Here is a 25,526-nt window from a genome sequence, read left to right as displayed (position 1 = left end):
AACGAGATCATGATCCTGAAGATGTACGTGGTGGTCACTGTGGAACCATGGACAGATGGGTGTCTGGGTGGGAGTAAGACACGGCGCTATGCAGGGGCTAAGAAGGGCTAGGAGGAGCCCGGAGGAGCAATAGCCATGTCAAAAGTCTGCGTAGCCCGCAGTTATGCCCCCTAAAGTATTTTGGCTTCTTTTATGAAGAAATGTGTAGAGGTGAATCACCAACCACATTGTTCCCAATCCAATCCCTGGCTTTGGGCCTTGCGTGGACGCTATGACTTGTGTGTGGTTATTGACGTCACATGATAAAGTTGTGGAGGAATTTCTTCACTTCACTCCAGTTGATGGATGACATGCCGAGTCACTGTTCGCTACAGTCAAAGAGACTCTTCGTAAATGTATGTAATACGTTTCTGTCATTGCCTTGAGGTCCCTTCCAAGTACTTCCTTATAACTCGGAAGTTGTGAAAATCCTAGGACCTCCACATACTGGTCAAGCTTCCCCTAGCCCCGGGGGAGGACAAACCCTGGCACTGTGCCTGATGGGAGGGGATGGTAGAGGGGTCGATGGAGGGTGGGGGGGGGGGCCGGTAGAAGGAGGGTTAGTGGGGAGAGGATGGACAGAGGGTGGGTGCCTATGAGCAAGAGAGAACGAGGAACGTGTATTATGTTTACCTAACAGTCAATTAAGAAAAAGAAAGAAAGAGCTATGAGAAAACAAGTTTCACAGAGAAGCTGTGATAAATCTAGAGAAGCAGGAAGCAAATGAGGGAGGTACAGAGTTTACAGGTTCTGTTGAGCTTCTATTCTTATGTCTGTACTTTAAGTCTGTCTGTTTAGTTTGCTGTGGAAACCTAACAAAGAACTTGCCAACCCTTCTCTTTTGCTATTTATCTCTGTGGAGCCTTTAGTACATTTTTTGCCACTGACTTTCTGAAGCAGTCAACTTGGCTATAAAAGCAAGTATAAAAGACAAAGTGCCCGAACTGTGGAGTTTCTGCAATGTTCTAACCTTGCAGTTTCTGAATCACTTCTGTTGGTTGCAGGGTCAACCACCCTAACATCTTACAATTGATCGACACCTTTGAGACCAGGAAGGAGTACTTCATCATCCAGGAGCTGTGAGTGTTGCCTTCTCTGCCAAACTCCTGGCCTTCTTGTATGTTTTCAAATTAGTGTGTGTATGTGTGTGTGTGTATGTGTGTGTGTGTGTGTGTGTGTGTGTGTATGTGTGTGTGTGTGAGTGTGTGTTGGCAGGAGATGATCTTTTATACCCTCCTTTGTTCTCCCCTGGCAGTGACAGATAGGGAGTGTGAGGACAATTTGTCCTCAGTAACCACTTCTTAATGATCTGTAGCTTTCTCAAGCTCGCAAGTCGTGAGTGGTTCTCTGGAGATCTCTCTGGATTGTTGCTCTGTAATGCACTTGTTCATGTCACCCGGTAAATGGCTTACCTTCCCTTGTAGTTACTTATGTGTCCTGGGCACGGTGTGTGTGTGTGTGTCTGACCTGATATTACAACACACAAATGGCCCTTCTACAGTTCTGCACACCCCATAATAATCACACCACTCTGTTCGGCTGTCTCCCCCAAATTAATCAAGTTGTTGAGAGAAATGACTGCAGTCTAACTGCACAGTTGGGTTAGCTCCAGGCTGGGCCAAGTTGATTGCTGCACAAGAAGTATTAAAATGCTCAACAGTTCACTTTGAAAACGGTGTTCGGTTTGTTAATGAAGGCTTAGAATAGTGTATCTAATTTGTGTGTGTGTGTGTGTGTGTGTGTGTCTGTATCTGTCTGTATGTATGTGCGTGTGTGTGTTTCTCAGGGCCACGGGAGGAGATGTGTTTGACTGGATCCTGGATCAAGGGAACTACACAGAGAGGGATGCGTCGAACGTCATCCGACAAGTTCTAGAAGCAGTGGCTTACTTGCACTCCCTCAACATTGTGCATAGAAACCTGAAGGTATTTAGTATGGTGTGTCCAGTGTGTGTGTGTGTGTGTTTGTGTGTGTGTGTGTGTGTGTGAGAGCCTAAGCACGATCCACAGTCTCTAATGGATTTTGGTTGTGTGTCTTGGCAAACAATTATTCGTATTTAGTAAACAGAACGTCTCTGTAGACTCATCAAGGCAATGCTTTGACATCTCCACTTCCTACTTTAATGTTGCTAACAGCTCTCAACGCCAAAGTAAACACTGTCTTTATGGCTTAATGCAGTCTCCAGTGAAAAATAACCCCCCCACACACACCCCCACACTCAACATAATATCATATTTTCATCAAGTCGTTAACATCACACAGAACTTTGATGGAGGAATGATTCTTGTAGACCTTGGACAACCTCTAGTGGTGGAAAGTATGAACTGCACACTGTGTATGACTGGCTGTGAAAGAATGAACACCATATAACTCTGCTACTACCGTAAAGCTAGTCAAGTTGGGCTTTGTTCTAGATGAGTGCATTCTGGAGGGAAAGGTAGGTTCCATCAGGACAGCAGGGCTTTAAACTGCCAACCTTCAACATAATTTACCATCAGACCAAAGAGGTAAGGGCTTCTAAAGATGGCCTGTGCCAACTCGCAACACAACTTTGCTACATAGCTTAAATGTAAATGTCATTGAATGTGCCATTAACATAAACAAACTAAAGTGACAGGTTTTACTGTTACAGACCAGCTACTGTTGCTGGTCAGCAAACCAAAACAATTCCATTAGCCGAGCATCTAAACCAAAACCATAAGCTAAACCCACTGAAACCATATTTAGTGGGGCAGAGACTCTACTGAATGAAAAAGAGCAAGTGCTTATTTAGTTTGCTTCATTTAAAGAGCAGGTCAAATCAGAAGACAGTTGACTTGAGTTTGTTGTGATTAATTGTCATTTGCCCCGAGACATGATTTGATGAATCAGATCAGATGAGGTTTGACGACTGCGGGTCTTGATGCAATGATGGACTTGTCTTTTGAATTCAGAAGAGACCTGACATCCACAGTCTCCTACATACATCAGTCCTGAGGCATCACTCTGCCTCACAGGGATTATTAAGGTCAACAGGCATCAATCTCAAATAACCAGAAAGCTTCTGGAAGAAGGCTGATGGATTGATTGTTTGTGTGTGTGTGTGTGTGTGTGTGTGTGTGTACTTTAGGCTTGTATGAATTGGTATGTGTGTGTACACAAGGTCCACACATTTGGGACATGTGGTTCAGGGGTGCAGATAGTTGGCATCCGGCAACAATGTTTCACCTTAAATGGTCCGGAAACTCTGGACATGCCCAGGAGAAGCCTGGAAGCGAAATATAATAGCTCCAAAGAATATTTGTGCATCTCATAAATGCTTTGTCGTGAGGTTCCACCTTACTGTTCTTCTACTCTGCAGCTGGAGAACCTGATGTACTACACTGAGAACAACCACAAGAAGGTCGTTCTGCGTGACTTCTACCTGTCCAAGTTTGAGAACGGTTCCATCACAGAGCCCTGTGGAACACCAGAATACCTGGGTAAGGAAAATTCCTTCAGTTCACCTCTTTGCTCTACAGTTTCAAACTCTCTCTTTGCTTAGGACTGAAGTTAAGGGTTATTATTCTTAAAGTCATCACAGAAGGTTCATTTGAGAGGAGACTTATGGACTGTATTCCCAGCCTCAGTGCTTAGTGAAAGGCCAGAGCAGTCACTCACACCAGAACTTAATTAGAAAGATAAATCATGAGCGAGAGGCGGGGAAAGAATGACAGAGAGCAAATATACTTTTAAATTCGATTTTGTGATAGAAGTATCACCATGAACTTACAGTAGCAAACACATAATTCATAGTTCTCTCTCTTTCCCTCTCCCCGTCCTTCTCTCTCTCTCTCCCTCGCAGCTCCTGAGGTAGTGGCTCGTCACCGGTATGGTCGGCCAGTGGACTGCTGGGCTGTGGGGGTCATCATGTACATACTGTAAGTGACCACGACGTGGCGACACATTGACAGCTTTGACCACCTTGCATGACAAATCAGAACATTGTGTCAGATGCATCTGGGCATTTATGTTCATATTGAGAACTCGATCACTCTCTCTTTTCCTCTTTTCCTCTCTCTTTCTCTCTCTCTTCACTGTTTATTTCAGTTCAAGTTTTGGTCGGCATTGTTGTTGAAATGTTGTACATTTCAAAGCAAACATAAAAATAAAACAATTTGTACCCCCCCCCCCCCCCCCCTTCTTTTTCGCGGTCTCTATCTTCTGCCAGTCTTTCGGGTAATCCTCCGTTTTACGATGAAACGGAGGAGGAAAACACAGATTTACACAATCGAATCATCTTCTGTCGCATCGTCGGCGGAGAGTTTGAGTTTGACTCCCCGTACTGGGACGACATCTCTCCTGCAGGTACACCCTTTCACCACTAGAGGGGAGAAAAATAAATAAATGTTAACGTGTAGCCCTGCATCGATCGTGATCAAGGCTGTTCAAGAATACTCAACCAACCATTTGATTAGCCTCGTAGACAAAATATAAGAGTTTGAAAGAGTCACGTTTAAGCTTTGTTTGTGCTAGCAAATTTATCTTTCTCTCTTCCTCTGTGTCCCTCTCTCCTCTCCCTTTCTGTCTCCCGCTCTCTATCTCCCTCTCTCTCTCTATCTCAGCCAAGGAGCTGGTGTGCAGGCTGATGGAAGTAGACCAGATGCTCAGGATTACGGCCCAGGATGCACTGTGGCATGAGTGGTACGCATAAACACACACACATCCAATCGACCAATTCAAATTGTCAAAATCTGTCTTAAGCTGATAGTTGTTGTTTTGTATGTGTGTGTGTGTGCATGTGTGTGTGTCAGGATTGCGGGGAATGGGGCTTCAGAGAAGAATCTGAAGGCAGGAGTGTGTGCCCAGTTTGAGAAGAACTTTGCCAAAGCCAAGTGGAGGGTAAGATCATAATGATGATATTAATGCTGATGATTAATGCTGATGATAATGATGAACACAATGATGATTAAAAATAGGATGACAGTATTGATGATGATGATGATGATGATGATGATGATGATGATGATGATGATGATGATGATGATGATGATGATGATGATGATGATGGTCAGATTTTGCCTATGGCTGGACCGTCATGGTAACAGCCCTAACAGTCTTGATTCTTTCTCCTTGCATGTGTCCCAGGAGCTGAAGGTATTGTAGTTCTCCGTAAGGAGAGTGGGGGGGTTGGGGTAGAGAGACTCCCATACATATCCTACATGCTGTTTCCAGCTCAAAACAGCAGCATAATCAACCAATTTCAAATAGAAAATAGAACCGGACATTCCCCCATTTCCATCCAGATGTAAGCCTTTTGTTGACGTGAAAAGTCCATGTTCTGTGGAGCGTATACAGGAAGGTTTTTGGTCCGGTTCCCCCCCGGTGAGTGTCGTCATGGGCGTGTTCCGTCTCTGGTCCTCCTGTCACTCAGCTTATCCCAACAGAGTTCCATCCGCCCCACCTCTGCCCTTCCTTGGGTGCATCTCAACCGCCCAAAATGGCTGCCACTTCTCTTGTACTTTGCTTCCCTTCATCTGTGCTGCTCCAAGAGGAGAACTTCCTCTGACGGAGGGAGGTACGCTTAGCTATCTACCCCTCCAGATACTTAGAGGTCGGTGGAGATGAAGGGAAGGAGGTGAGGTAAGGAGAGGACAAGAGGAAGCCAGTCTGGACTACAGAGATGCAGTGATTGAGTATTTGGCCCCTCTTATCATCCCTTTGAAGTGATTCCTGGCTCTCTCATTGACCCCATACTGTGCCTTGGTACCGTATTAAAGCTGAACGCCAGCCATAACGGTTTGCAACAAACCGGCATCAAACCAAACATCTCGTGTTCCGACTGTGTTTGAAGATCTGTTGGAACACAGATCGGTGTCAGCAACATGGCTGAGCTCTCGCACCGCATTGCTTCTACCTTTTTGCGTTTAGCATATCTGCTAACGTGTAGGCGGTACAGCAGGGAATTTGGGTAGCTTCTGAAATAGGCCGCAACCTCTCATAAGGAAGTATTTGGCTCTATGTCTGCAGCGCTTACTTCACTCGAGCTTTACTCCTCTGAGAGATGGGTTTGCAGAGTGCCAAGTTTGATCTTGTATGATCAGACTGCCTGAAATGCCTCAATCCTGTTATAACTCAGCTGTGATGTAAATACGTAAACACTGTTGTGTGTGATCCATTGCCTAAAACAACAATGTCCCTAATGACCTCTTTTCTCTCTTGCTTTCTATGCATCTTTCTCTCTTTCTGTCTCGCCTTCCTCTCTCTCTCGTAGAAAGCGATACGTGTCACGACTTTCATGCAGCGCCTGCGGAACTCGGAGGCCCAAAATGACGGAGCGGCGGCGGTTGGGAAGGGGAAAGGTGATGGAGGAGGAGGAGGAGGAGGAGGAGGAAAGGAAGACCAGGGGGCGCCACCTAGTGAGGGCCAGGGAGGGAAGGGAGGGGAGGGCGAGGGAGGGGTTGTACCGAGCGCCGGGTCTCCGGAGGTGACAGTGGAGAGCACCCACACAGGGGAAGGGCCGGAGGGGGAGAGAAACGGGGGAGGAGGGGTGAGGAAGGGAATCCCCCTCAGCCCCTCAGTGGGGATATCCCCCTCGGCCACCAGTGACCCTCTCTCTCAGCCTGGCCAATTGCAAACGGCGCCATCCGGAGTGGAGTCAGACAAGGGCGGGGCAAAGAGAGGCGCCGGGGATGGCGCCAGAAAGATGGCGGCTGCTTTGGGGCAGAACAAAATGGTACCGGACACCAAAACATCTCCCGCCGTTAACCCTGACCCCACTGAGCTCCCAGACTCCCTTGTGACCAAAGGGGCAGTCCCAGAGGCAGACACCTCAACGCTGCTTAGCAAGGCTGGCAAGAAACACGCGTCCACCTCCCCTGACACCCACAACCGACGCAAGATGGCTGCGACACTCCATGGCTCAGTCTCGGGCACCACCCCTACTACTGTTCCAGCCACAGTGCCCTCAACAGAGAGGAGGCCAGTGGTGCAGGAGGGGGATAAGGATGAGAACGAGGCCAGCTGGTGTCAAACCCAGCTCCCGGAGGAAGTGGCTGAAAAAACAGTGGCGGTCGGCGTGGTGGCGGAGACAGTGGTGGGAGTGGCAGCCGAGGCGGGGTTAGGCGCGAGGGTGAGGGGCGACGTTAGCCCTGTGACGAGGCGGGTGACAGGAGTGAGGGTGGAGAGGCACAGTGCGGAGTTCAGCATGGCCAGGGGTGGGCCTACCCCGGCCCCTGGCTGCTACAGTGTAGGGAGCTCCGCTAGTCTGGGCCGCAACGCCACCCCGTACAACCCCGAGGTGGGGGCCATGGGGATGAGCATGACGGGGGGTTACGGGAGTCCTTACTGCTCCCTGTACACGGGCGGGGCGGGGACGGGGATGTACCGGGGTCAGCCCCAGGGAGGGGTGGGAGGGATTGGCAGCAGCAGCGACTGGCAGATGGACAGCGTGATCGAGCAGATCGAGAAGCAGATGGCGGCCGTGCTGGAGAAGATCGAGGGCGACATGCCCTCGCTGATGGAGCAGATCAGTGACTGCCCCCACGAGCCGCCCCGCGCCCGGAGCGCCCACGCCTCGCCCACGGTGACACGCGCAGGTTCCGCCGCCGCTGCGACGCCCCCGCCCCTCCCCACCTCCCCCAGGCCCCCCTTGCCCTCCCTCCCCCACCTCACCATCCCCCCTCCGTCTTACCCTCCGCCCTCCCCGCCCACCCAGTCCCCAGGCCAGTCAGGGGAACAGGAGGAGAGAGACGGCCAGCGGGGGGCCACGCTCTCCAGTCAGTCCCCAAGCGCCAGTATGGGAGGAAGGGGCCCGTGAGGCAGCATGGAGCGTACGTCTGGATTACAGAACAGAACGACGAGGAAAAGACACTGCACTTAGAAGCTTAAATGAGAGGGACCAGTCCTCATTTCTACCATTCTAACTTTCCAACCAGTAGATAAACAGTAACAATAATATAAAGACGTATTCTTTATGAAATGACTGAACCATCTTGGTATTTCTTTATTAAATTCCAACACTAAGATGAGAGAGGTGTGTCGTACGTCTAGGATCTGAAAACGGAAACAGATTGACTTCCTGTTAGGGCACAATAGTTATGTGGATGGTCTCAACACTGTTTTTCTTAGAAGTAACACATAAAACACACGCACATGTACACAACACACAATTCACAGTTACATGCACATACAAACACACACAACTTTACATTGGAATGGTTTTGTCCAAATGTTGGTGAGATGGGATTTTCAAAAGAAAACGTCCTACCAAATTGGCTGCAATTGTTAATGTAATTGCCAGAAGGAAGTCAGGGCTACAGTTAGTATTTTTCTACGTCCATCAATGGCGAGGTGTTGTTTTCATTATCTGTGAATAAACTTAAAGGGACTAGATTGTTTATTCTTGCTCCACATCAATGTTTATTTCCACCTGTTCTCTACTTATCCTCTTTGTGCATTTGTTCCTTGTTATTGCTGTGGTCATTTCTCCATATGAGATGTAGGCTTTTTCAGTTTTCAGAATGAAGGATGTGTGTGAGGTGTGTGTGTGTTTGATAATGACATTTAGATACAAGGACATATTATGTACATTACAGCTTCTATTTAACACACACACACACACACACACACATACATGCACACAAACCTCTCACCGTTCCCTCCCCTAAAAATAGAAGCTTGTTAATTTATCTTATTTTGTCAATACATTTGATGTAATTCACTGAACTATGCTGTATATGGCTTTATTCATGTTCCTGAGTCTAATGTGAATATTGTCTTGTCTTTCTAAACTGTATTTACCCCCTAATTTATGATCAATGTTTCATAACACAGCAAATGTTGTGGTTCTTTCCTGTCTTTTGGTTTACCACTTATTCTTATTTTTCTTCAAATCTTGACACATTCTTCTCTAAATAAAAGTCAAATTAAAGCACGTGGTTATGGTTTTTTGTTTCACAGAATCGAACCACAATTAAAACAAATAAAACGGTAGACCCACAATAATAAAGAAATTATTAAAGATGCCGAAGTGTCAAATAACATAACTTCAGCATGAGCACATTTCAACAATTAGCTAAGTCTTAAATATTATGGTTGACACAGAAAAGTGGGCCGGTAATAGAATACCTTTTTTCTATTTAGTCTGTATACTATGCCTACATCTCCCATCGGCCTTTGGGCAAGGATCAGTCTACCGCTTGCTAGGCAAAGGGGTGCAGCAAATAATTTACAATGCATTGTTATTTAAAATCAAGCTTTTGAGATGCATTACAGTTGTTAATTGGGTTGTAGTTTATTTAACCGATTTCATTTGATTATTTACTGCTTATACTTATCTGAGATAAGTTCAACCGTAATAAAATATTATGTTTCTGTCATCCTCATTGTGGAATGGGTGGTTATTACTGCACTATGCACATGTTGGTGCTTTGCTTGGCTTTCAACTGAAGAAATCCTTGCGAGCGTGCAGGAGACCCTTGCAGTGCTGGATTAGCCGGGCAGGCAACAGTCCAGCTCTTCTCGGAAAGTCACGCAGATCCCGCCACTCTCTTAATATTACAAGTTTGCAATCTTCGAAACTGTAATCGCTAAGTTTGCTTTGAAAGCTGTTACCTACATATCAGGTTTATTTGTTTTGATACTAAGGACCAGGCCCGAGCAATATCGGATGTGGTGAGTTCTGCATACTTGTGTGGCGAATGTTAGAGTTTTGCTAGTTAGCTAGCAAACTTGGCGATTCGGCTAACGTTGGCAAGCTTACTTCCTCGCGACCTGGAAAAGTCGTTGGATTGGAATTCAATTTCGTCCACTTTTACGGTGGTGCTGGCAACCTAGCGAACAAGCGACCAGCCTACATCTGCGAGCTAAGAACTACGCACTCGTTTTTAAATAAATAAAGGGTAAGCTAGTGAATGTCATCTAGCTAACTGTCTATAACGTTAGCCAAATATCCAGAAAGATGGATTAATCTACATTGATTTACAGAAAATGATGTCACGTTATTGTCTCGTTGATTGAAGAGACTAGTCTACCTAGCTTGGTAGAAACAAACGCTACAGAAGATAAATAAATGTGTGAAGACAAGCAATGCTAGTTGTTTTAAATGCTAGTAGCGAGTAGCCTTCAAACGTTATATTGACTGGCTACCCCGTTGTAGCTTAATGAGGATGCTCGTGCTTATGGGTAGATAACGTAAACCTCTGTTGACTTTCAACGAAAATCTCTTTCAGCCCCCAAAGTACCAAGAGAGGGTGACGGTTGACAACAGTCTAGTTAACGATATCTGACTTGTACACAGTAAATGTAGCTGGGCTGCAAGCTTGATGGCAGATGTCAGTGGCAACAGCAGGGATTCATGGACCCTAGCACCGGCCTCTTTTCTCGGCATGTGCACCCAAGATAGACGGCCCACACGGGCCTTTGTCATTTTCTAACCACCCCCTCCCCCAACTCAATTTCCTCATTTTGTTCAAGATCCTCGATTTGAACGTTAGCATTATAAGCCATAGGTCTATATAACAATCAAACGCACTAGATGCACTGGGTACGGGATCTGGTCAGTTCTGTCCATTGTTAGAACGTGTGCCGCATGCAAACTTGGACAGGCTTGGGCTTCACGGTTTTCAGTGTATTTTTTATGTTCTTGCCGGTGTAACGTTATTATAATAATTTACCTGTAACTGATCCACAGTATTTGGTGCATAATGCATGTTATATTTGTGATATGCAACGTAGCCACGAGGAAGAGCGATATGATGGAGTTCAACCATTGTCTTTTCTTGGTGGAACTGATTCTCAGCATCTTTTTACGTAGTCCTACAATTGGTTCAGTTACCATATTCAATTAATAGCAAACCAACACTTATTTCACGCCTAACAACAAACAACATTTACTATACTTTTTTTCCGCAAAAGGATAATGTCAGGCATACACACAGGTCTATATTTTAGTACGAGGCCAATCTTGCATGACGAGCTAAGTAATGCATGGTATATTGACTAAGCTTTCTCTCCCAACACTTTTCATTATCAGCCCCTTTCATCTGTACATTAAGTTAGCTTAATCAAGCGAGTTAATAAGTGAGACCATTCAAGTTTGATACTTCTTGTGCTTCATTGTAACGCACATTTTCTGGCAAGGGGCGGGACGTAGTGCTGTCCAGACTTCTTTAGCCAATGAGTGGCAGAGTTAGTAGAAAGCACGCTGAGAGCTGCCGCTCTCAGCTCCTGCGTCACAACCCTCCGCCCATTCTACCGATCTGCCATTTTGGTTTTGTTCCTGGATGCAGTCGCAAAGCCATCAACACGATCACACTAGACTTCCAGCGGAACGACATAGTGACTCGACAATATAGTCAAAGGCGCCTTTAACCGCACAACTTTTCTTTTTAAAATCTGTGAATTACAAAAGTCGTTGTTTTAACATTGAGGCACACACAAAAAGGAGCGGTTTGCATTGAGAAGGGACAGAGAAGAATTATTGGTAAGACAGACAAATCAATGAAGCACGAGTGTTATGTTAGCCTTTCATGAAAACAAATGCATTTTAGACTGCTACCTCTTTATGGCAGGTGTCGAGACCTGCAGGGTTGTTGTTAGCTACATACCTTACGTGTTTATGTGTAGCTACTTACATCCCAGTGTATGCCAGCCAGCTATTTAATTTATCTAGCTAGCGATACAGCTGTAACTTGTGTACGGCACTAGTGAGTGTTAGGCCTAGGCCTGCTCGCGGATAGGCTACCTGTCCAGTGTTAGTAGTGCTAGCTTGCTAGCAAGCTTATAAGTTATTCATGTTCCTAGTGAACCCTGCAGTGATCCTGTCGGCAAATCACTTATCTGATTAGCGGCACATGACCTATATAGCTTTTGTGTCCCGAGTTTTGTTAACCGATGGTTGATGCCATTGTCATCAGCACACCAAACGTCAAATGAACTTGGCGTACAGAGAAGACAGTCATTAGAAGCTTGACTAGCAACATCGTGTCAGGGATATTTTCGTTGTTATCATTCAGCAAAATCGGATCTGCAAGATTTGAGTGTCTGTACGTACATTTTAACAACTTAATAAAAATGAGTTTAATAGTATGCACTACTTGGCTATCTTAAGCTTGTGGCTGTCCCAATTAATTAGTAGCAAGTAAGAACAAGCCGCATTGGATGCGGAAATACCGGCTATGCTTGCTCAGTGACTAGCTTACTGACACAAATCTACAGGGCGGCCTCATTTTAATTATTGTGTCCTCGGTGTGACTGCGCTGTTAATTTACTAGAAAAACCGTTCCAAATATAATATTTCAAACTTTATTATTGTCGGGCCAGCTGTACTATACCACGTTTCTGTGTTAATGTACAACCGCTAATGCCTTGTACTAGGCTACTTGTGTCCCCCTGGTTTCTATGCGGCCTTATCGCTTCACCTAGCGAGGCATTGTCAAGTGTTGCACCCTTTACTGCAGTGAAGTTTTAATGAATCAGCTTTTTTTCTTCAAGCGCTGTTCCGTGATAAAAAACAATACCGGCTCATAAACAAATTAGTCTAAGAGGAGCCAATAATGCTTCTATTCATGTTTTTCCAGTCCCTCGTTTCGTTTTATACCAGATTTGTGCCTGGCGTGGCGCCAGCGCAGCTGCCCCTAACCTAAAAATCACTTTCGTTCTTCACTAAAATGAATACGGTTACGCTTTGTCGTATAAGTATAATGCTGACATAGATGCATTTAAAAAAGTGTCCGTGGCTTTCACATAATTCATGTCCCTGGTAGACGTCAGTAATGATTTAGATTTTTGGCAAACTGGCAAAATTGGTATAGTGAGTGTCTTCCAATCAAATCAGTCTTATGTTAATGCAGAGACTCAGCTTGGCACGGTCTATATAATTCCTATCAGAGGGTTTTTTTGTGCCATGGGTTAAATGGAGGCCTCCGTAGAATTGTCCAGTGCTGCTATTCAGAAGGTCACGGAACATACTGTGAGATGACTTGATTGCTTTCCACTGTGTGTGTGTTTGTGTCGAGTTTCAATAATGGAAACATGGCAGGGATGGTTTACATTTTTCTGGAATTTTAAATGCATTGGACCATTTTGAATTTGTTACAAATCACTTTTAACTTTCAATAAATTCCCTGGGGATTTTCCATCCCTCTGCACCTCTGCATGTGTACGGGGGTGGTGTATGATGAGCTATGATAACAGATCAAGTATTGAGACACGCGTGTGTGTGTGTGTGTGTGTACCAGATGTCCAGCTCGCCGCTGTCCAAGAAGCGTCGCTTTTCAGGATCAGAGACGAAGACGGGATCCCACTGCTCCTCCTCTAACTCTGTCAGAACTGAACTGCCCCACACACCCGCCAACGTGAGTTCACACACAATTCTATAGATACACAGACTCACACACACACATTGTCAATTTGATAACAAATTGCACACAGCAATTTTTCCCACTTTAAGGTGATGCCTGCTAGCTAGCAGCCAGCCTACATCTGCTTGCTAAAAGCTACGCAATCGTTAAAAACAAAAAATAATTGGTAAGCTAATAAATGTAATGAACAATTGCTGGTTTTGACTTCTGCTGTTTCTCCCCAGGGCATGGCTAAGAATGGCAATGATGCTGAGATCGATGAAGGCCTGTACTCCAGACAGCTGTAAGTCTTTAATTCAATACCTATGCACACACACACACACACTGGTCGTGTCTCACCTTTTCTACACACAAACCTGGCTTCAGACCGCCTCCCTTTGTCGACCCCCCTAAAATATGGTCGGCTACATGTTCTGTATGTCCTCCCGTTAGCGGGAGCCCCGCCCCCTGCTAAGTCCCCATGTCTCCTGCTCCTGTCTAGCTACGTGTTGGGCCATGACGCCATGAAGCGCATGCAGAGCTCCAATGTGCTGGTGTCAGGACTGCGGGGGCTCGGCGTGGAGATCGCCAAGAACGTCATCCTGGGAGGAGTCAAGAGTGTCACCCTGCACGACCAGGGAGCAGCCGAGTGGAGGGACCTCTCCTCACAGGTGTGTGTCTGTGTTTTATACAACAGTTTCATAGTTTCACTATACTTACAACTGCACACACGTAACCCCCCGAGTGGAACCGAGTGACGTCGTGGGAATGTAACTGCAGAGAAAGGCCAGACCATAGCTCTGATTCAGTAGCACTTGTAGAAGACTTGTGTTAAATGGCTGAAGAGTTTATGCTGAAAGCTCCAATGTTACCTTGCAGGAAGTTTGTATTGCAGTGCTCTCAGGTTGACCTATCGGACGCCTGTACTGCAGTTTTGGATTATTCTGGTATTCACTGGGTCTTACCGCGCCGCAAATAAATACACCCACCCACTTAATTGGAGACAGTTTTTGCTTAAGGGCATTTCCATGTTTACTCCTATGTTTATTCGTTCATGGTGATTTTAAAAGTAGTCTAGGGACCCAACAATCTTGCTGTGTTGAGTGCTGTGTAGGGCTGGGCGATATATAAACATTTTTGATATCTCGATATTTGATATATATCGCGGGAATATGCGACAAGATGAAAAGGGGACGTAATATTGGACGTTGGGCGCGTTCTTCGGGAAAGTATGATTGAATTTGAAATATTCGATATTCACTATATTTTCACATTCTACATCATCCTTAAAATTATAGCAATATTATCGCTAATATTCGATATATCGCCCAGCCCTAGCGCTGTGTTTAGTCAACGCTTTGTTTGTTAATGGCGTGTGTGTATTAACGCTGCGGGTGTCTCTAGTTCTACCTGCGTGAAGAGGACCTGGGTAAGAACAGGGCTGAGGTGAGCCAGCTCCGCCTGGCCGAGCTCAACAGCTACGTCCCCGTGGCCGCCTACACCGGATCCCTGGACGACGAGTACCTCACCCAGTTCCAGGTACGGTTTGGTGGAGAGAGAGGGGTGGGAGTGGAAGAAAAAAGCAAAACAGTGTTTCTCAGTGTCAGTCCTGCCAACTTGTATGCATGTTGCATAGCTTTAGTGTTGTGCGCACTTGGTCTCAATTGACCCAGCCAGTACAAGCATTAAAGATATGAAAGGGCGACTTATTGGAATATCACTCTTGTAGTCAAGATTCCATCCCCTGACTGTCGCCCACAGAACAGACTGGACAGAGATCTGTCAGAGTTCTGTCTGTATCACACACTGATGCAGAGGTATAGTGCCAGGATGTAAGCCGAACGGTGAAAGTCAAGACAGAGTTGGGGGCTTTTTGAAAAAATTGCTGTAAAAATTGTATTTTAAAAGTACATTCAGGGTTCCCTCAGGTCCTTTTAAAGTGACTAATTTCAAGAAGTGGGAGGAGAAAATAAGATGAAGATCTTGAAGCTTTTTGAATATAGACATAATAAATTGCCATTAAAATAGCTTGAATTGACATATTTAAATAAATATAAATAAATATGGAAGTGCATAAAGAGAATAGAAATTCAAGTGCTATGTGTTGAAGTCAAGAGACCTCAGCCTGCCATTACTTGAACACATTCAAGCCGCACCCTCTTTTTAATTGTCTGTGAGCTTCTGTAAAGCCTTCTAGTCCTTATTATAAAAGTGTTAAAACAGTCATTAACCATGGTCTGGGTCCCTGGAAAGACCTGAAAGTCCATGACTCATGTTAAAAAGGTGTGCAAACACACATTTACAAGTACGCCGTGTAAAAAACAAAACAAAAAAAAACTAGCCACTTAATCAATATTTCACATACAAGCACAACCATTTCAGGTGTCAGCCTCGAATTCTGGTGAGAATGTGTAGGATTCGGCAGGTGTTTTAATTAGGTTTGTATCCTAGGTCATCGTGTTGACGAACTCCAGCATTGAGGAGCAGCAGCGTGTGGGAGAGTTCTGCCACAGCAGGAACATCAAACTGGTCATCGCGGACACACGGGGCCTCTTTGGGTACCTCCCCCTCCTACCGACACCATCCCAGCCATGCCAGGGGTTTGGTGTGTCTGTAACACATGTTGCCCCTCTGGTCTTGCAGGCAGTTGTTCTGCGACTTTGGCGAGGACATGTTGGTGCTCGACACCAACGGAGAGCAGCCCTTGAGCGCCATGATCTCCATGATCACCAAGGTTCGTCTCCCCCAACCCCCTGAACACCTCACGGCTTAGCCCTAGCATGGCTGCGTCATATCCTCATTTACCTATTGCCGACGGACTGAGGTTAGCGCTCCGCTCCTAAAGCCTGACGTGCGATGGCTTCTCTCTCCGCCTCGTCTCTGGGTCAGGACACAGCTGGCGTGGTGACGTGTCTGGATGAAGCCCGCCATGGGTTTGAGAGTGGCGACTACGTGAGCTTCACCGAGGTCCAGGGCACCACGGAGCTCAACGGCTGCCAGCCGGTGGAAATCAAGGTTCTGGGTAAGACTTCCTGTCTCTGAACCCACCTCCCAAACATTACGTACAGCATATTGGTGCCAAGTCATTGGTCAAACAATATCCAGGGCCTTTTTTATTATAATCTATATTTTGTACATGTCATTATTCATATTGTTAAGCTGCATCCGGCTTCCTGTAATAGTCTTAATGTGTATCGAACTTGATTGGAATCTTTGTGTGGCAATGGGATTGGTCAGTGTTTAGAAAGCATTGTGAAAGGTTAAATGGTTCATGGTGCTTGCAAGAATGGGAAAAAAACAAAAACAAAAAACAATTAGCATCTCTCTGTATACTTCCGAAATGTGTCAACTTATAGATCTTGGGAAGTTCCCAGAAAGTCTGTGAGCTCCACCATTGTGTGATTTGAAAGATCATCTTTACTCTGGCTTTTAAAGTTCCTCTGTAGATCTCTCTATGAGAGAACATACAGAGGCTGCTACTGAGGCATATTGCCCAACCAAAGAAAATGCGATGGGGAAGCCTTTTAGTGGTGCAGAGTGCAGGGCTGGTGAGGAGGGAGGGCCTGATGAACAGCCAGAAATGGAGAGGGATGCTGAAGAAATCCTGCTTTAGAGTTGCACAACGGCAGACTGGGGCAGTGGTCAACCTTTCAGCATGAAGGCAACCCAGAGCCCGCTGCCAGGGCCCATGTTGCCATGACAGCGAGAAGTGTCTGAATGTCCCTGAGTGGCCAAGCCCATAAGGACACTCCCATTTAAATGAGGGTTCATTACAAAATGTACAAAGTGTGATTTTTTTTTTTGCGTATTAAAAGGACCATATTCTCTGTAGAGGAAGTGTCTTTATACAATACTCATGTCAGTAAGTTGGGAGAAAGTACAGGAAAAGTCTGAATTACAGAATTCCCTTTTAAAACGTTGTTTGTGTGTAAGTAATTTTGTGTTTAAGTAATAATGTGTTCTAAATCCTTCCTCCTCCCCAGGTCCCTACACTTTCAGCATCTGCGACACCACTGGCTTCTCTGACTACGTGAGGGGGGGCATTGTCTCCCAGGTCAAGATGCCAAAGAAAATAGCTTTCGTAAGTGGCTGCCATCTTCCTTTCTCTCTCCTCCCCCTGTCTTGCTGTTATCGTGGCGTCAGTCTTGCTCCCTCCATCTCCCCTCTGATCTTACCCCGCCTCTCCCATTACCGCCGCAGAAATCCCTCTCTTCCTCCATGGCGGAGCCCGAGTTTGTGCTGACAGACTTTGCCAAGTTTGACCGTCCGGGACAGCTGCACATCGGCTTCCAGGCCATCCACGCCTTCCAGAAGAAACACAGCCGCCTGCCCAAGCCCTGGAACCAGGTCAGCCTCAGGACACTCAGCTCCGTGTGCACTCACTTACTCACACACTTTCTCTTTCGAGCTCTTTCTCCCTCCCTCTCTCATTCAAGTCCTTTCCCTGAGAGGATTACGGGGAAGTTATTTTCCCTCCCGTTGGCTCACTGTTAAACTGGGTGTTTGGTGACTTAACGTGTGTGTGTGTGTGTGTGCGGGCCAGGCTGACGGTGACGAGCTGGTAGCGTTGGCCAAGGAGGTGAACGGTGCCCAGACGGGCACGGCTAAAGTGGAGGAGCTGGACGACGCCCTCATCAAACAGCTGGCCTTCGTCTCCAGCGGCGACCTGGCCCCCATCAATGCGTTCATCGGTGGACTGGCTGCACAAGAAGTCATGAAGGTCAAACCAAAACCGCCCTGTCAGCGACAAATTACCCTTACTTGTTTGATGGAACTGTACGAGCAGATGCGTGTATTGCTGATTGGGGGGGAAAGCGATGCTCAAGTCTGTGTTTGCTTTCTACATTGCCTGACCTGACAGCCTTTTGTTTACCTGATGGTGCTTCATGCAGGCTCAGTGTCCCAGTCTCTTATCATTGTGTTGTTTGGAATGGTTTATCTCTGAAGCAGTCAGCATGCTCGGACATGTTGCGATGATTGTTTGCGTGGCCCCCGTTTCTGAGGACTGTGCCGTCACAGCCTGCGTGTTTGGTCCCAGGGTTGTAAACGCGCTTCTTGCTAGAACATTCCTGTCGCCTGTAGTTATGTGTAGGCGTGCTCTCCAATAACGGTCCTTGTTTTCCTCTCTCCTCAGGCTTGCACAGGGAAGTTCATGCCAGTCATGCAGTGGCTGTACTTTGACGCCCTGGAGTGTCTCCCTGAAGACAAGGACGTGGTGCTCACAGAGGAAGAGTGCGCCCCTGTGAGTGAGCAAGCGCGCAGACACAAAATGCCTTCAGACGTGCACCACAAACGCCCGTTTCCTGGTGAATCCTAGACGATGACCTCGCCCCTTGTGTGTCTTTGTCTCGACAGAGGAACTGTCGTTACGACGGCCAGCTTGCCGTGTTTGGCACCAAGCTGCAGGACCTGCTGGGCAAGCAGCGCTACTTCCTGGTGAGTTTCCTCCCGAGAACCCCCGCTGTGCGTCTTTTAGAGGAGGGAGCTCGGACCCATGGGGCTTTGGAGCCCACGGAACCGCCAACGATAGCATCCCTACGAAGCTCTCAACATTCTATCACTGCTTGAGAGATGATTCCATGTCTGTGACGAAGCACGGCATCGTTCCATCCTGAGAATCCATTCTCAAAAAAGAAATCAGCGAGCGAACACCTTTTTTACGTGACACTTTGACCCCTTCCAGGTCGGTGCCGGTGCCATCGGGTGCGAGCTGATGAAGAACTTTGCCATGATGGGCCTGGCCAGCGGAGAGGGCGAGGTCATTGTGACGGACATGGACACCATCGAGAAGTCCAACCTGAACAGACAGTTCCTCTTCAGACCCTGGGATGTCACGGTCAGTCAGCATGGAGCATTTATCGCTAATGGGGTGTTCCATCTGTAGCTAATGAGTCAATGTCTGTAGCTAATGGTTAGCAAATATGGCTAGAGGGGCGGGTTGTATTTGTAGCTAACTAGTTAGCATGTTTGGCTACTGGGTTTCCATCTCTAATGGATTAGCATTGGTGGCTAATGTGTAAATATCTTGAACTAATGAGTTGGCGTTGATGGCTAATATGTTAGCATCTGTGGCTAATGACCCGCAGCACAGAAACCTCTTGTCTAGCATTATGGATGTGGGTTCAGCATGTATGGCTAAAGGTTCTGTTAATGGGTCATAAAAAGTGAGTGGAGGTTTACGTAATGGCTGGAGTCTGTAGACCCTTCTGTCAGCTCTAACAGAGCTCTTGAGCTCAACAAAATTACACAGGAAGAGAGAGCCAATCATGTTGTGTTTCTGCCAGTGGTCTGTTCTGCGTGTGTTCTGATTAGAGGATTGCGTTAGAGAATCTGAGGAAATTTGATGGTTTTCTAATGCTCCTTGTGTGAGAGATCTAATACTAAGACACCTGGAGGCGGGGATTATGAAAGCAAAATGTTGTTGTGGTGGGGAAGCAAAATTGAAGTGGGAAAAAAAAAGCTAATCTAAAATGTTAAAATGAAGCCTATAAGATCATCCAACATAAGTAGATTGTGTGAAATATTTTTAATCTGTTGTTAAGTGTGAGCTATTGGATAAGGAAAATGGATCACCATAAAACACACAGTGACAGCAACCCTGCTTGGGGCGGGGGGCGGTTTCGGGTGTGTGGGTTGGTAATGGTGGGTAATTGTGCGTGTGTGTGTCTGAGCAGAAAATGAAGAGCGATACTGCGGCCGCGGCAGTGAAGCAGATGAACCCCTCCTTCAGGATCACGGGCCACCAGAACCGGGTCGGCCCCGACACCGAGAGATTCTACGACGACGAGTTCTTCGAGAGCCTGGACGGCGTGGCCAACGCGCTAGACAACGTTGACGCACGTAAGAACCAGCCATGGGAGGGCCGTCACATCGACAGGAAGATGGCATGCTGTTTGATGATGCTCAGCCATATTGCTTCATTGTTAATTTTACCCATGAGCATCCTGCTCCCATCTTTTCTTTCCAAATGTTTCTTATTTCCTTCTTCCTTCCATTCATCTTTCTCTCTCTCTCTCTTCTTCCTTTCATCCTCTTTCTCTCCTCTTCCTTTATCTTTCTCTCTTCTTCCTTTCATCCTCTCTTTCTCTCCTCTCCCTTTCTTCCTTCTCTCTGTCCTCTTCCTTTCATCCTTCTCTCTCTCCTCTTCCTTTCATCCTTCTCTCTCTCCTCTTCCTTTCATCCTTCTCTCTGTCCTCTTCCTTTCATCCTTCTCTCTCTCCTCTTCCTTTCATCCTTCTCTCTGTCCTCTTCCTTTCATCCTTCTCTCTCCTCTTCCTTTCATCCTCTCTCTCTCTCCTCTTCCTTTCATCCCTCTCTCTCTTCCTTTCATCCTCTCTCTCTCTCCTCTTCCTTTCATCCCTCTCTCCTCTTCCTTTCATCCTTCTCTCTCTCTCTCTCTCCTCTTCCTTTCATCTCTCTCTCCTCTTCCTTTCATCCTTCTCACTCTCTCTCCTCCTCCTTTCATCCTCCTCTCTACAACTTCTCCTCACCTGCTGTGCTGTGCCCCTCCTCAGGTATGTACATGGACAGGCGCTGTGTGTACTACCGGAAGCCCCTGCTGGAGTCTGGCACCCTGGGCACCAAGGGCAACGTGCAGGTGGTCATCCCCTTCCTTACAGAGTCCTACAGCTCCAGCCAGGACCCCCCGGAGAAGTCCATCCCCATCTGCACCCTCAAGAACTTCCCCAACGCCATAGAACACACCCTGCAGGTAGGACCTCGCCTGGATGCTTGCGCGCGCTTGTACACACACACACACACAGCTGTAATGTGCTTGACTGACTCTCTGTCTCTCTCCCCCCAGTGGGCTCGTGATGAGTTTGAGGGGCTGTTCAAGCAGCCATCAGAGAACGCCATGCAGTATCTAACGTGAGTTGGTGCTGTCGCCATGGCAGAGTTCAGTAAAAGGGGGGAGAGTCCCTAACCCATCAACACCACTTTCGATCTAAAACGTTGGTGTATCTCACGAGAGACATGTCCATCATTATGTGAGGAGGAACTAACCTCCACCTCCCCCTCCCCCCCCACACCCTCCAGAGACCCCAAGTTCCTGGAGCGCACCCTGAAGCTCCCCGGGGCCCAGCCTCTGGAGGTGCTGGAGGCCGTCTACAAGAGCCTGGTGGCAGACTGCCCCCGCAACTGGGCCGACTGCGTGGCCTGGGCCCGCAACCACTGGCAGGTCCAGTACAGCAACAACATCCGCCAGCTCCTGCACAACTTCCCCCCGGAACAGGTACCAGACACAGACACACAGTGTAGTGTATTATAATACAACTGCATCCTGCGTTGGATCACATCTTTGTCTCAACCCTTCCTCCTCAGCTCACCAGCTCTGGCGCCCCCTTCTGGTCTGGTCCTAAAAGATGTCCTCATCCCCTGGAGTTCAGCACCAGCAACGTGAGGCAGCTGATCCGCCCCGGGATGTCATCAGCGTCCTCTCACGGGCTCGTAGAGGAACATCTTACTTCTCACCATGTCCCTTCTACTACTTGACCCATCTCCCCTCTGCCCCCTCCCTCCAGGACCTCCACATGGACTACGTTCTGGCCGGCGCCAACCTGTTTGCCCAGAGCTACGGGCTGCCGGGCAGCCGGGACCGCGCCGCCATGGCCAAGCTGCTGGAGGGCATGAACGTGCCCGTGTTCACGCCGCGCTCGGGCGTCAAGATCCATGTGTCGGACCAGGAGCTGCAGAGCGCCAACGCCTCTGTGGGTAAGAGTGACTGTAAGCAGCAACATCCACCGCCTGCCTCCGCAGCGCACATTCACCCGTTTTGGGGGGGGGGGGGGGGGGGGCTGAATCGAGCATGCGATGCCTCTTTTTGAGGTTGGGGGGAGGGAGGGGTGGGGTTACATGACCTCTTGTTTGGACCTCACGTGTGTTTGTGTGTGTGTAGATGACTCCAGACTGGAGGAACTGAAGACGATACTCCCCGGCCCAGAGGCATCTTCCAAGTTCAAACTGGCTGCCATCGACTTTGAGAAGGTAACCCGTTGACCCTTCCTGTCTCCCCCGTTTCTCAACCTGTCACCTTGTTGCCTTCACGTCTCGGTAACGTCTCGGTAACGTCTCGGTCGCCCCCCAGGACGACGACAGCAACTTCCACATGGACTTCATCGTGGCGGCGTCCAATTTGAGGGCGGAGAACTACGACATCCCCCCCGCAGACCGACACAAGGTGGGCAGCGCACACATGCACACGCCTCTCTCCGTTTCTAAAAAACAAGCACTGTGTAGCCTCCAGAGCCCCCGGACACGCTCCTCCAGCCAACCTAACCCTTCCCCCTTCCACGTGTGTGCTGGGCACAGAGCAAGCTGATCGCCGGGAAGATCATCCCAGCCATCGCCACCACCACCGCCGCCGTGGTGGGCCTGGTGTGTCTGGAGCTGCTCAAGATCGTCCAGGGCCACAAGAAGCTTGAGTCCTTCAAGAACGGCTTCATGAACCTCGCCCTGCCCTTCTTCGCCTACTCCGAGCCCATCGCTGCCCCCAGCCACAAGGTGTGTGTTCACGTTTCCAGCGTGCGATCTAAAATACATACAGTGAATATACGATATATATTTGTGTATATTAGGGGTGAGCGATATATCGACTCAATATCGCGTTGTGCAATATCAATATTGAAAAGTCCCTAAAAGTATGGAATATTTTGTGTAGAGATGCGCCGGGGGCTGTGTGTTGGGATCAGTTTAGAGCCTGCATATTTCAATGGCCAGTTGCCCTGTCACACATGCACACTTCGACAGCGCAAGTAAAGAGGGAGATAGAGACAGTGAAATAAAGAAGTGAAAGGACAGAAAGAGAAAGTGCAAAGTGAGTGTGTGGAGCGAAAGAAAAGGAGACAGAAAAGTAAGAATGAGTGTGTCTCAGGAAGACGACAAAATGATGGAGGTTAAGGAGGAAATACAACCCTTTTCTCACCTCAAAAACCACCACAAGACACTGTCTGATGAGTGCACAGTAATATCCCATAAAAATCTACCACAGTTCATACGCCAGAGCTAGCAAGGCAAACATCACTTGCGAGTGCTTTTGCTAGTGGTAGTAACTACGACAAGAGCTCCAAGAGACAAAACAAAGTCACCAATGCTGTAACATACTATTTGGCCAAAGACATGATGCACATTTATACAGTCGATAAAGAATGCTTCGAGAAGATTCTGAATGAACTGGATAAAAGACAACAAATCCATCCCGATATTTGTTATACTGAAAACGGCATTTAAAGATTTCACTCCGTTTCATTCTACTTTACTGTGGCGAATATGAAAAGGAAATCCTTTTGTTCATAATCACGTTGTGAATGCAAATGTCAGTTTAACTACTAGGCTACATTAATAACTTCTCAGCAAGTTATTTTTAAGTTTAACAGCCTGACGTCGTTGATCAGTTTGGGGTTGCTGCAACACTCAAAAGAGCAGGCAAACTGAGCACGTGATTTGACATGGCTTGAAAATCTTGCTAGCTAACATATCCAAAAACTTTGAAATTAACTGGTTTTCATAAGTAATCATACTTTTTGTACATTACATTTACATTTAGGGTGTTAACTATACAAAACATCAAAAATCTCTATTTTGACAGAACGGATTTTTGATCTTTTTTGGCTTAGCCAAGAATGAGCGGCCATGACATCCGACGGGTTCTTGCAGTCCGCCACACGTTTAAGAATATCGAAATGAATATCAATATCACAATATTCATGCTCAATATCACATTTTGTCAATGTTGTGCAACTCTAGTGTGTGTATGTGTGTGTCAGTAGTGTCTGTCTCCTAACTGGTGTCTCTCCTCAGTACTATGAGATAGACTGGACGCTGTGGGACCGCTTCGAGGTGAAGGGCCTGCAGGCTAGCGGAGAGGAGATGACACTACGACAGTTCCTCGACTACTTCAAGGTACGCAGTGTGTGTGTGCGCGCATGTCGTGGCCTCCTTCAGGGCTTTGGGGGAAACCTGGAGGGACGAGGGAGTTCTTCCTGCTTCTCACTGTGGTTGTCCCTCTCTCCCTCTCCCTCCCTCCTCTCCCTTCAGAACGAGCATAAACTGGAGATCACCATGCTCTCTCAGGGAGTGTCCATGCTCTACTCCTTCTTCATGCCCGCCGCCAAGCTCAAGGAGAGACTGGAGCTGCCGTAAGTCTCTCTCCCTCACCCACCCACCAACATTTAACCTACAAACAGGGGTTCACTCCGGCCAATATCCACATTTTTAGCGTACGAGCGATACGAGCAAGAAGACTTGACAGTTGAGCGTGCGGACGACAATGTGCTCACTTGGCGCCCTCTCTTTTTCCCGCGCAGGATGACGGAGATTGTTACCAAGGTGTCCAAGAAGAAGCTGGGCAAGCACGTGCGGGCTCTGGTGTTTGAGCTGTGCTGCAACGACCTGACGGACGAGGACGTGGAGGTGCCCTACGTTAGATACACCATCCGCTGATCCCCATCTACAGACAGAGCCGGGGGTGGGGGTGGGGGGGGGGAGACGTGGCCCTCATCCCGGGGAGAGGGGGGGCCGTGCTCTCTGAGATCCATCCTTCTCAGACTTGGTGGTTTTATTTGGGGTGGGGTGGGGAGGGGGGGCGGGGTGGGGCGCGGCGGGCGGGCTTGGAGGGGGATAGAGCATGTGTACCTGACCTGTGACTTATCTCTGTACCTGAACCTCAGCTCTTTCTTTTTTTTATTATGAGAGCTTTGGTCTTACTGCACTCACCCTCCTCCCTTCCCCTCCACCCCCTTCTCCTCCCCCACCCCTGACAGGCCATCTGCGCCCCCCCCCCCCCCCCCCCCCCCCCCCGGTCAAGCTCTGCTCCCTCCTCCTCAGAAATGGTTCCTCGCTCGTCCACCTCCTTGTTCTCTCTCCTTTTGTCGCTCCCCCTCCTCCCTACATCCTTGTCTTCAAGACCTCCCCCCACCACCATTTTTTTTTTTTTATAAACACAAGTCATGAAGGGAGACCCCCGTAATGCCAAAAACAACTTGCCTCGCACCCATCAAAACAATAATTCACTGCCTTTTTAATTCGAGGTGGACGCCTAAATTGGATCCTCAAAGTGAAAATCCACATGCGGGAGTAAATTCACCCACCCAGGGCTGGTGCATTGGTCTCACCCAGCCAGGACCCTGCCAAAGGCAGCAGTCAGTTGTTTAAACGCCCCCTATCCTTCCACGACCGCCCCTCCCCAAC

At 47.7% G+C, this 25,526-nt stretch overlaps 2 protein-coding genes across 5 annotated transcripts in view; both read left to right on the top strand.

The window, feature by feature from the left end:
- Positions 1–8,892, top strand: part of camkvl (CaM kinase-like vesicle-associated, like) — a 10,433-nt gene extending 1,541 nt beyond the window's left edge. The window contains exons 2-10 of the mRNA XM_084679489.1: positions 1–23; positions 1,044–1,118; positions 1,826–1,964; positions 3,380–3,500; positions 3,863–3,938; positions 4,229–4,365; positions 4,623–4,701; positions 4,812–4,899; positions 6,272–8,892. The exon at positions 1–23 is cut by the window's left edge and continues 109 nt beyond it. Of these exons, the coding sequence (XP_084535615.1) occupies positions 1–23; positions 1,044–1,118; positions 1,826–1,964; positions 3,380–3,500; positions 3,863–3,938; positions 4,229–4,365; positions 4,623–4,701; positions 4,812–4,899; positions 6,272–7,816 (2,283 nt within the window). The 3' untranslated portion in view covers positions 7,817–8,892. The remainder of the gene's footprint in view (positions 24–1,043; positions 1,119–1,825; positions 1,965–3,379; positions 3,501–3,862; positions 3,939–4,228; positions 4,366–4,622; positions 4,702–4,811; positions 4,900–6,271) is intronic.
- A 551-nt stretch (positions 8,893–9,443) lies between these two features.
- Positions 9,444–24,833, top strand: uba1 (ubiquitin-like modifier activating enzyme 1). Of its 4 annotated transcripts, none has more exons than XM_084679486.1 (26): positions 9,444–9,672; positions 13,239–13,355; positions 13,586–13,644; positions 13,843–14,011; positions 14,745–14,879; positions 15,792–15,898; positions 15,984–16,074; positions 16,230–16,362; positions 17,324–17,421; positions 17,541–17,687; positions 17,884–18,060; positions 18,475–18,582; positions 18,696–18,776; positions 19,024–19,176; positions 20,015–20,180; positions 20,855–21,051; positions 21,145–21,209; positions 21,378–21,573; positions 21,663–21,737; positions 21,863–22,064; positions 22,237–22,325; positions 22,426–22,518; positions 22,650–22,841; positions 24,138–24,239; positions 24,375–24,475; positions 24,644–24,833. In XM_084679486.1, the coding sequence occupies exons 2-26, from the start codon at positions 13,239–13,241 to the stop codon at positions 24,777–24,779; spliced, it is 3,189 nt and encodes a 1,062-aa protein (XP_084535612.1). In that variant the 5' UTR covers positions 9,444–9,672; the 3' UTR covers positions 24,780–24,833. The 4 variants fall into 4 exon arrangements, with proteins under 4 accessions (XP_084535612.1, XP_084535613.1, XP_084535611.1 ...); XM_084679487.1 differs by lacking the exon at positions 9,444–9,672 and adding an exon at positions 9,743–9,899; XM_084679485.1 differs by lacking the exon at positions 9,444–9,672 and adding an exon at positions 11,273–11,482.
- The last annotated feature ends 693 nt before the right edge of the window (positions 24,834–25,526 follow it).

The sequence above is a fragment of the Hypomesus nipponensis genome, chromosome 18 (genome assembly GCF_054491055.1).
Source record: "Hypomesus nipponensis isolate SF chromosome 18, ASM5449105v1, whole genome shotgun sequence".
NCBI classification, from domain to species: Eukaryota; Metazoa; Chordata; class Actinopteri; order Osmeriformes; family Osmeridae; genus Hypomesus; species Hypomesus nipponensis.
This window is presented reverse-complemented; position numbering and strand designations above follow the sequence as displayed.